Raw genomic sequence first — 11,795 nt, forward strand, 5'->3', positions numbered from 1 at the left:
GACAGATGAAAAAGCATGAATGGGTCAGAAAGCACATCATCACTCCCTAAGGGAAAATCCAATTAAAATCTCAGCTTCCCAGCAGTGGACCCTTATTCTGAAATAGGCCTTGGAGCACTCAGAACCTACGATCCTCTCTGCAGAACAGCGTGAACTAGTTGGAGGATCCGTGTATTATTCCCTTCATAAGGGGAAGTCGCTTAAAGTTAGAGGACTTTTAGTTATTTAATGCAAAAGAATTAGAGAAATGACTCTCTTTTTGCTGGTCATCCCAAATCCCTCATTCCCAAATAGCGTGGTTTGAGAAACTCAGACGCAGAAGTTATTTTGGCAGGTCAGAATTCACATGTATGTATTTTTTTATAGCATTTTAGATTTAGAGGGCTCCTTTGGAAATGACATAGGCCAGTGGTTGCCAAAACCTTGGTGTCTCCACATTTGAGGTACAGGGTTTTTTTTTTTTAGGCTCCCAGTTGAAGGTTTTTAAAGCCTGTTCTTAGATATAGAGGTGAGGCAAGCGGGTAGGGTTGGGGGTGGTGAAGGCGGTGGCCGCAGGGGGAAATCTTGAATTAGTAGGTCCTCACAAAATCCCTTTACTCTTTCTGCACTCTTCCTACGCATTGGCGGGGGAGGGGGATATCTTTTGAGAGGTTTCAGGTGCTCTGTGTAGCTGCGTTGATGGCTCAGTCTTTTGGGGGTACAGGGCTGGCCTTGTGCTGTAGTGCATCGGGAAGTCTCACTGGTTCTACCCCTTTCTGCCAGTTTTCTCTCCACCTTCGCAGCCACCTCTGTTGCCTGTGCTGCCATCATCCCTGACCTGGGCGATCGTTGGCACGTGCCCACCTTGAGGTCTTTGTGCTTGCTGTTTCATATTGATGATGGCTCAGTCTTTTGGGGGTACAGGGCTGGCCTTGTGCTGTAGTGCATCGGGAAGTCTCACTGGTTCTACCCCTTTCTGCCAGTTTTCTCTCCACCTTCGCAGCCACCTCTGTTGCCTGTGCTGCCATCATCCCTGACCTGGGCGATCGTTGGCACGTGCCCACCTTGAGGTCTTTGTGCTTGCTGTTTCATCCTCTGCTTGGAGCACTCGCCTAAATTTAGCCCTTAGCTTGACTCGACTTTCAAGTTATCAACTCATGAAGGAAACTGTCTCTGGCAATCCTATCTAAAGAGGGCCTCCCGAGTCACTGTCCCTTGTACCCCGTTTATACTCGAACATCCAGCTACCTCACATTGTTTCTTTGCTTGCTTGTTTAATATCTGTCATTTTAAAACTATAAGCCCTACAAGGTCAGGGACCATATTTTCTATTGGTCACAGTGTATCTTCAGTGCCTGGCACACAGTGCTCAATAAACACTCGTTAGATGGCTTTTTAAACACCTTTTATTTAATTTCTAAGTTAGAGAAAAGTTGGCAGGTACCAATAATAAAAACTCCGTATATCCTTTCCCTGGATTCCACCCATTGTTTGCATTTGGCTCCATTTTCACCATTCTCTCTATATGTGTATTGTATGTATGCAATTTGAGAGTAAGTTGGCGTGTTGGAGACACGATGCCCCAAATATTTCAGTATTTATTTCCTCTGAGCAAGGACATTCTCTTAGAGAATCAAAGTTCATCAAAATCAGGAAGTTTAATCCCAATACTATTATACTAGTAGCTATAATCTAATCCTCAATTGGTAGCCCCCCAACCCATCCAAGGTCACTCATTGCATTTGGTTGTCCTGTCTCTTTAGTCATCTGCTGTTATCTGGAACAGTTCTTCAGCCTTTGTCTTTGGATTTTGCCATGTTTGAAGAATGCAGATCAGTTGTTTTTATAGATTATCCCTCAGGATGGGTTTGTCTGAGGCTTCCTCGTGACTAGTGTCAGGTCATGTTGTGTTCTGTGCTTGGATCTAAGCCTCTGTGGTCCTCTCTCCATGTTCTTGTCTTTCCCTCCAGGTAGAGAAGATCCGCCAGGTCAAAGCCAAGTCTCTGTACCTGCAGGTGGAGAAGCTGCGGCAGAACCTCAACAAGCTTGAGAGCACCATCAGTGCCGTCCAGCAGGTCCTGGAGGAGGGGAGGGCGCTAGACATCCTGCTGGCCCGAGACCGCATGCTGGCCCAGGTGCAGGAGCTGAAGACTGTGCGCAGCTTCCTGCAGCCTCAAGAAGATGACCGGGTCATGTTCACACCCCCCGACCAGGCACTGTACCTCGCCATCAAGTCCTTTGGCTTTGTCAGCAGCGGGGCCTTTGCGCCACTCACAAAGGCTACGGGTGACGGCCTCAAGCGGGCCCTCCAGGGTAAAGTGGCCTCCTTCACCGTCATTGGCTACGACCACGATGGAGAGCCTCGCCTCTCGGGAGGTGACTTAATGTCGGCTGTGGTCCTGGGCCCTGATGGCAACCTGTTTGGGGCCGAGGTGACCGATCAGCAGAATGGGACTTACATGGTGAGCTACCGGCCCCAGCTGGAAGGCGAGCACCTGGTGTCGGTCACCATGTGCAACCAGCACATTGAGAACAGCCCCTTCAAGGTGGTCGTCAAGTCGGGCCGCAGCTACGTGGGCATCGGGCTCCCGGGCCTGAGCTTCGGCAGCGAGGGTGACAGCGATGGCAAACTCTGCCGTCCCTGGGGCGTGAGTGTGGACAAGGAGGGCTACATCGTGGTCGCCGATCGCAGCAACAACCGCATCCAGGTGTTCAAGCCCTGTGGCACCTTCCACCACAAATTCGGCACCCTGGGCTCCCGGCCTGGGCAGTTTGACCGACCAGCCGGGGTGGCCTGCGACGCCTCCCGAAGGATCGTGGTGGCTGACAAGGACAATCATCGCATCCAGATCTTCACCTTTGAGGGCCAGTTCCTCCTCAAGTTCGGCGAGAAAGGAACCAAGAACGGGCAGTTCAACTACCCTTGGGATGTGGCGGTGAATTCCGAGGGCAAGATCCTGGTCTCTGACACTCGGAACCACCGGATCCAGCTGTTCGGGCCTGATGGAGTCTTCCTGAATAAGTATGGCTTCGAGGGGGCTCTCTGGAAGCACTTTGACTCCCCTCGGGGTGTGGCCTTCAACCACGAGGGCCACTTGGTGGTCACCGACTTCAACAACCACCGGCTCCTGGTCATCCACCCCGACTGCCAGTCGGCTCGCTTCCTGGGCTCCGAGGGCACCGGCAACGGGCAGTTCCTGCGCCCACAGGGTGTGGCCGTGGACCAGGAGGGGCGCATCATCGTGGCTGATTCCAGGAACCACCGGGTGCAGATGTTTGAGTCCAACGGCAGCTTCCTGTGCAAGTTTGGCGCCCAGGGCAGTGGCTTCGGGCAGATGGACCGCCCGTCCGGCATCGCCGTCACCCCCGACGGGATGATCGTTGTGGTGGACTTTGGCAACAATCGAATCCTCATCTTCTAATCACATTTTCGAGGCTTCTCTGTATTTGGGGTGTGCGTGTGTATATGTCTCTCTCTTTCTTTCCCCCCTCCCCCCACCTTTTTGAATTGCAAAGAAGAAACAGTCTCAGGGAAATTTCTTTTTCTTTTGTTTAAAGAGAACAAGAAAAGTACAACATTGCTTAAGTCCTACCTCATCTTTATTTTTTTACAGATGAATGTACTTATCTTTTCTGCAGGGATTGAGCCTGTGAAGTGATAATTTTCTATCTACCTCATAAATCTTTACATTTCCTTCTCCGGCCAGGCCCTCTGCCCGCCTCCCACCCTCACTCGGTGGAGTTCGCGGTTCCCTCTTCCCCTCTGCAGGGCGTGATATGCACAAGCCTGTCCTCTCTATGGCTAGGAGGGTCCTGGATGTGTGTGGTGGGCTGTATTCTGTAGATTGAGCCAAGGAAACACGAAAAACTACTAAATGTAAAAAAAAAAAAAAAAAAAAGTATAAAATGTGGAAAAATAGGATTTAAAATGCTTAATTATAGAGTATTTGTGTTCTTGAGAATACTGTGTTTATGGGGTTAGATTGTGTTGTCTGATCTTGATCTTTTTGGAAAAATCTCTCGCTTTTAATGCTGTGACAGAGAACGTGCCTGTTCTTTTACATCTCAGTGCGCTTGTCATCCTGTTCAGCATCTTTTTCTTATTCCTAGAAGATGGGGCTGTGGCTTTGCTAGTCAAGAAAAGCAGACTTACTCGTATCTTAGGTATGTCATCTTTGTTTGTTTCAAGGTGCGTGTGTATGTGTGGAGCCATCTTACACCAAACTAGTAAAGTTGAAAATGATACACCACCTCCCAAAGAACATTTTCCTTTCATACTTTTAGTTTCTAAAAATAATAGATGTAGTTTGGGACTTTTGATTTAAAAGTATTCTCAAAAGTTAAGTATTTTTAGTTCACTGTTGGATATAAAGAGTTAAACGGAAGGAAAGAGAAAGTGAACCTCATTCTCAGAAAGAGGGTTTTCAGACGAGGCCTGGCGTGTGGACATGCGTGTGGTTGGACACGCGTGTGCCGAGGTAGAGAGCGTGAGAAAGAAGCAAGTCACCCCCAAACTCTTCCAGACTCTGCAGGAGGGTGGGAGTTCGATCCCCGACCCTATATTGAATGTTGTTCTGTTAATGCTAGGCGTTTCTTTTCCTAAGGAGAGTAGGCAAAGGAATGAACTTTTATTTTAAAAGCACAATTTTTTTCCTGCTTTGGAAGTTCAGGGAAATAGAATGTTTAAAAGTCAGATTAATAGGAACAGCCCATTGCCACATCCTCTGCTCGAGTCTCTTTTCACAGACTGGTCCGGCTCCTGAGCCGAGCTGTATGTAGGACCTCATGGTGAACGTGAATTTCTCCCCCAAAAGCCTTTGAATGTAAAGGATTTTTGTAAACTGAACTGCCCCAACTCAGAAATGTAGGAAGTAATGTCTTTCGTTAAACCTGTATCTCGGTACCAAAGAATGAAAATTGAAGCCAGGCTCTCACTGCAGACTGTGGGATGGCATCTGTCACTTTACAGGGTTGGTTTGTAGTAAGCTGGACTTGGGGACAAAACCTCGTGCTTCTGGGCATTATCTGTCTTTCAGGTGGAAATAAGGTAGAGCTGATAGATAACCTGTTTATCGGAACTCATGGGCCCCTTTATTTCCCTCAAATACTTAATTTAGGACCAAATTCGAAAATTACACACCCCAGAAGAAAAATGGGCTCTCAAATGGCAGTGTTTACAGGGAGAGGTCTCGTTTAAACAGAAAAACAACAGATCACTTTCTGTTCTTGTATTTAAGAGAAATTCCTTTTGCAATATGGATATAGTTTTAAACGAAAAGAATAAAGAAATGAAGCAATTTGTTTTTGTTATCCCAAGAGAAAAAGAGATGACAGGGACAGTATAGCAAGTCAATCAAGTTGCTTTTTCTATCCAGTTGTTTTGGACATTTAATTTACCCCTTCATGGTACCCTGTGTCTTTCCATTGCTTTAGTTCTAGGGTTTCTGAATGACCAAAATGGGGAAAAAACTCATTTCTTAAAGAACTGCATGCAATAAAGTATCCAAAAATTAAAAAGTAACTTTAACCTGCTGGCTCCCAGCTGCTGTGTTACAGGATAGGGAGACAGTAAGAAATCTCGTTTTATAAAAGCGGCTTTTCTTTTATTGAAGAACTTAATAGTGAATCCTTCCCCAATTCCTATTCAGTTGCCTTTTATTTTGCCCCTGAGTTCCAGGTAATAAAACATTTTTATTGGTGGTTTTTTTTTTTTGTTTGTTTGTTTTTGTTTGTTTTTTTTACACTGTGGAATAACTTGGTGCTGATCCTTCCCTCCCCTCCCCCCAACTACCCAACAAATCATCCTTTAAACACCAAAGACAACTGGTTTTAAATGCTTAAAAATATTTTTATGGAGGAGATGGATCTTAAAAATTCTTTAAAACATTGTCAGAAACCCATGTCATGATTATGACTGGGCTGTTATTTCAGGTAGTTACTACCTTTGAAGATCCCATCTTCATTTTTAGCATCATCTTCATTCTCACTTTTTCTTCCATGTTTCCCCATATGTCGGAGAATCTTGGGACCTGAATGGGGAATTTTCTTGGTGAATAGCAGCAACTAAAATGGCTTATTTAACATTTTTCTGTGGATTTGGTTATAAAGCCAGAGTTTCCATGCCTGGCCAAAATGACCGGGTCTTACAATTAATAGACTGACCAGTTTGCAGGCTTAAAGCTAGTGGAGTTGTCGTTCCTGAAATGCTTGTGCAGGTGGGCGGTCCTGCCTGCTTTCACCCACGATGGTGGTACATCTCCTTACCTTTCTGCACCCAGAATTGTGCATCACTGCCATTTATTTGTGAAACATGGTCACGCTTGAGAAGATTTGTTTTTAAAACATCGGCCATCTTTGGCTGCCCAAAATTAACTCAACCCACAGGGATTGGTGCAAAGCACTTTGGAATGTGTTTATTGTACAATGTGGAATGCTCCAAATCAAAGAAAGATAAGAAAAGCCAACATTTGGAACTCCCTAGTGTGAGTGAGGCTGTTGAAAATAGGTGTATTTAAACGCATATCCCCTGCCCATTGTGAGGTGATGCTAGCTAGGGTAGGTAGGAAATTGGGTCAAAGAGAGAAGTCTTTACAATGGTGAGAGGATAAGGTCCTGGGTGCTGGAAGGGAGGATAAAATATTTCTATTGAGTAAATGTGATATTTAGATAATAAATCCCCATGTTGTCTGACGTGGTAGGGCAGGGCGGGAAGCTACCAATTGGATTTGAATATATAGGTTTGGGTATTGATATGGCTAAAGGAGATCTAAATAACAGCACAGATAAAAACCACTTTTGGTTGACACTTAACATTTCAAAAGTGTTAATCTTTTTTCTTTCTTTTTTTATTTTATTTTAAGTCATTCCTTTGTAAATTTGGTCACAAGAAGCAATGCTCTCCCAGAAACCTGTGCCGTATTGTGGCTGGCAGGTGGCATGCGAGTTGGCTGGAGCCCAGGGTCCCGGACAGTAACCCAGGTGCCCTGACTCTTCAATTCATGGATGCCCTTTTTAAGTCTGACTTACTCGGGGAAAGAAATAACAAGGGTACCATAAACAGAACCTGAATTATGTGTTGGGCCAAAAAAGTTGCCAGATTTAAGGCACTTTGTGATAGAGCTGTAAGAGAATAGCTTGAGATTGGCTCAGTCTGTTTTATTCTAGTTAAGCCAAAGCTTAATGATTTGAAGGAAGTCTTTTAGGCTTGAAGCAGCAGAATACTGTTTGTATATGTGTTGTCTTCCTCTGGGAGATTCTAAGATTGCTGTATTCTGGTAAATAGTGAAAGAAATGCCAAAGTTCTAAGGCTTGTTTTTCTGTTTAAAAAAAAAAAAAAAAAAAAAAAATCCAGTGGTGCCAAAAAGCATTTAGGGTATTTATTGACGACATCACGTTTGCGTCTCCAACAGTCTGGGGCTGTATAAAAGTCAAACTCTACTACTTGCGTGTGATGATATCATATAGCCACGACCTCCCAAGGCTCTTTAGCTTCCTCTGGCTTCCTGCAGGCCAGTGACCCAGGACACACACACTACTCCACCCCACCTCACACCGTTTGCTTTTGTTTAGTTTCTACCTCACTTTTGGCAAAAGTTATCTACCTCATGTTAGCATCTGATGAATCTCTGAAAAAAATAGTATTAATCCGGTAGGGAGTGGGGTGGGAGTGTGGGAAACTACCTCTAGAAGAAAATGTTTTCATAAATCCAGAACTGATTTCTCCCAGAAGAACTGTTTGATTGACCTTGAAAAAGAAACTTTGAAACCAAATATTCCTGTACTCAGGCAAACATAGTCAGAAATCCAGGTGTTTCTTACTGATCTGGCTTTCTTTCCCACTAGGAATTATGCACACTGTTACCATGTCATTCAGTATTAAACTACTGGTTCAGTTGACTATTTGAGGACTTAACTGCAAAATAAAGGCCTTTAGGTCTCTTTTTCTCTCTTCAAGAGAAAAAACTATTTTATCTGGATTTTGAATGTCTGCAGGTATACCCTTTTAGGAGCAATTCTAAGGGTCTAGTGACTGGAGACATCAAATTTTTGAAGGGAATGAGAATCTTTAGACTCCACGATTGTATTTGTAGCTTTTCTGGACCCAGCAGGATGTTTCATTGAGCAGTGACTGGTAAAGTGTGTTTTGCTCTTTTGTTTTGTGTTTAATTTTTTTTTTTTCTACCAAAGGTAACATGTTTGACGGGTTGTTCTTTTTTTCCTCTGCTTGTTTATTAAATACTTGATAAAAGTTGAGAAGCACATTACCATGATATACTGTATTGCCTCTCCACCTCTCTTCTTCCCCTAGTTAATTTTTCTTTTGGTTGGAGAAGAGGGTCCTAAGACCACTGTAATTATTGTGAATTGGGTTTAAAGTGTCATGGCGAAGAAATACCTCAATGATGTCTATTTTTAAACTGATCTTACGGGTTAACAAGCCAGCCTGGTGGGATGTTTTCCATCATCATTTAACCAGTAATGGTTCTAAAAGCTTTGTGTATCCACATGGTCTTAGACCTCCTTTTAATGATTGTATTAACTTGCAAGCTCAGGTAGTATTTTCTTAAGGCTCTATCTCAGAGCACACTGACTGAATGTTAACGTGTGTAGCAAAGTGTTTACTTTCTTTAAATAACCAGCTCTGTAATAGTTCTTTATGTTTCTAACAGTCTGTATAGTTGTCCTTCTTCAGACAAAAATTTTTCACATTTCTGGGATTTTCTTGTTTTTAGGGTGATAAGGTTTCTTTTTTTTTCTTTTTCCCTAAAATCAATGCAGGTGAGAGGGTGGGTGGGTACGGGATGTTTTTAACTAGTATGTTAATACTGTCCATTAGCTGTCATGCCTGGTCAGCAAAATACTTTAATGTTTAAGTGTAGAACATGTAATTCAGTTGTTTGTTTTTTTTTCTTTTTCTTTTTCTTTTTATGGGTGAGAAAGGTAAATGCAGAATTGGAGAAATTAACATGGGCATGTTGCCTGGTATCTAGAATGACTAAGACCTTTTATTAAAAAAAAAATTTTTTTTTTTTCCAAGGCAGGCATGAGGGTAAGGAATATACAACCCTAGAATTACTCCCCAGGCCACAAAAACCATCTGCAAACGCACCTGCGGTGCTACCCCTGGATGCTTTTTTTAAATGGGCATTGCAGTGGTGGTGGGATCCCATCAATTAAGTGGAGAATGGGGAAGCCAAGGTTTTTCCTCAAACCTTTAAAGTGGATTTTTGTTTGGGGTGTGTTTTTTTTTCCCCCCCTGTGAATTTTAATTTTAAATCTTAAATGTTATACTGCAGGCCGCAGGCATGACAAGCAATGAGCAGGTGAAGAACCAGTGGAAAAGTGTTCAAAAACTCCTGTGTTAGCTAACAGGCTTCTGAATGTATCGCTGTGGTCCACAGAGAAGGCTGGTGAAGGTAGCAAGGAGATGCTGTATCAGCTACTGCAGCCTTAAAACAAAGTTGGTGTCTCTTTGGACTTTAAAATTATTCCTATGCAGCTTATTTTATTTTTGTTTAATCAAATAAACAAGAGGGTTTTTCCATGGAAACATGCGTCTGTGTGATCCTTTAATCCAGAATAAATAAAGGTGTGGGTGCTGCCCTTCGATTTCTGTGAGGAAGATGGCTCACGAGTTGCACTCTGGCCAGTGGACCAGGTTGGGTTCATGCAGCATTTTCAAAACAGGTAGATATCAGCATTTAAAATAGAGGAAATGTTAAAGAACCTAAATGTTTTAAAACCTGGACCTACAGAATTTGGAGAAATTTTAGATCTGGTAATCACAGGCCTGCAGGAGCTGAGTAGCAGATGTCCCTTTAAAGGGACAAGTATGATTTCCCATTTAGCACAGGTCCCTCTCCCCATCCACCCCCTTTTCTCATAGACGTTAGCACTGTAGTGGACACTTGCCATATACACACACACCCCCCTCAGCCTGGGGTCAGGGGGACCAACTTGGGCCTAACTTTTGGCTGGGTACCACAAATGCCTGGTAGATGAAGAGGACCGTTTTTTGGAGCTCACCGTGTTTGCGGTTTAGAGACTTTCATTTAAACTAAAATTACCCCAACTTTGCTCACTTTGTTTTTCACATCTCATCACACAGCCTAACTTTAACCTTTGAATGAAGGGTCTGGCAAACTAGAAATGACTAGCACATTAGATTCCACTGTTTTCTGCCAGTGTCCTCCTGTTCTGTGCCCCTTCCCTGGTGTGATAGGTTTACAGACTCACTAGAGGTGGAAGCACCTTTTTTCAGTGCCGAGCATCAGTAGCTGGCATAGGGAACCTCACCTCTTTTCTCCACTGGATCCCATGTCGGCATTCAGCATTTAAAGTGGCTTTTGCCCCATCCGTGCCTTCAACTTCAAAATTGTGACACATCCTAAGTAGCAGTTTTCCTAACAGGTTCAAGATGGGAGGATACACTGAATGGACTCAGAATCTCAGTCCCATTTTCCATTTACTGTTCCAGTCCTCACTTTTATTTCCCTTTGCCCCTTGTTGGAAATAATGGGAGACTTCGTTGAATGAAGCAGGACCATTGTCTGAGGGAAGTGCAAAGAAGGGAAGAATCGAGACCTGATCTTCAAACACCCCCTCCCCCCACTTCCCTTTAGCCTCTTCCATTAGAGTGAGGCCAGCTTGGAAAGACTCAAACATAAGCTACACTCTTGTAGTGGGCCACTGAGGCTGCCCTTAAAAGTTAACAGCCAGTAATCAAAAATACAATATGTGGAGTAATTGGAACATTCATACATTGCTGGTGGGGTCGTAACATGGTACAAACTATTTGGAACGCAATCTGCCACTGCTTCAAAGTATTAGGACCCAGCAGTGCCATTCCTAGATCTATATCTAAGAGAATTGCAGACATCGCACAATAACTAGAATATAAATCTTCATGGTAACATTCTTAATAGCCAAGAAGTGGAAACAACCCGATAGCCCCTCAACTGATGACTGGTTAAACAAGATGTGGTATACTACGTCCTTGCAATGGAACATGCAGCCATACATAGGAACGAAGTACTGTTACATGTTACAATGTAGGGGACCTTGAAAATGTAAGTGAAAGAAGCCAACTACATACCTGATTTCACGTACACGAGATATCCAGAAATACAGAGACATAGAGACAGAAAGTAGGTTAGCGTTTTCCAGGGGCTGGGAGATTGGTAGGAATTGGCAGTGACTTACTGAGTTTTTTTTTTTTAACTTTTATTTTTTTATAAGACTTAATGATTTTACATTCGCAGCAAAATTGAGAAGAAGGCACAGAGATTTCCCATATGCACACATGCATAGCCTTGTATTATCAGCATCCTCCTGGGGTTTCTTTGCGGGACGATGGGAATGGTCTAGAATCGGATACTAGTGATGGTTTTATAACTCTGGATGAATTTTATGGTATATAAATCAGCTCAGTATGAAAAGGCACAGGCAACAGGTAAAAATCAGTACATACGACTACATTAAAAACTCCTGTTCAGTGGAAAGTCTGACTACATTTTCTCGCCTCCTTGTGCTGGGAGGGCGCCATGTGACGAGTTCTTCCTGGAAGGAGGTGAGCAGCAACGACAAGGTGCCGCTTCCCTAGCTGGAGTGTGTCTTTGGCAGGGTGAGCCTTTGCAGAGCGCTGGTCCCTCTCCCATGGCCACAAGCAACATTCTCATCAGCCAGGAACTAAGACACACGGCATGTGATCAATATGTGTACAATTATTTTAAACGGGTTTTAAATCTGTCCAATGAACAATATGAGAAAACAAGCCTTAGTCTGGGAGAAGATGTTTATAAAGGTATAACTAACAA

At 43.6% G+C, this 11,795-nt stretch overlaps 1 protein-coding gene across 1 annotated transcript in view; it reads left to right on the forward strand.

Moving 5' to 3' along the window:
- Positions 1-3,401, forward strand: part of TRIM71 (tripartite motif containing 71) — a 61,857-nt gene extending 58,456 nt beyond the window's left edge. The window contains exon 4 of the mRNA XM_015596910.1: positions 1,950-3,401. Within this exon, the coding sequence (XP_015452396.1) occupies positions 1,950-3,401 (1,452 nt within the window). The remainder of the gene's footprint in view (positions 1-1,949) is intronic.
- The last annotated feature ends 8,394 nt before the right edge of the window (positions 3,402-11,795 follow it).

Source organism: Pteropus alecto, unplaced genomic scaffold (genome assembly GCF_000325575.1).
Source record: "Pteropus alecto unplaced genomic scaffold, ASM32557v1 scaffold10, whole genome shotgun sequence".
Lineage (NCBI taxonomy): Eukaryota > Metazoa > Chordata > Mammalia > Chiroptera > Pteropodidae > Pteropus > Pteropus alecto.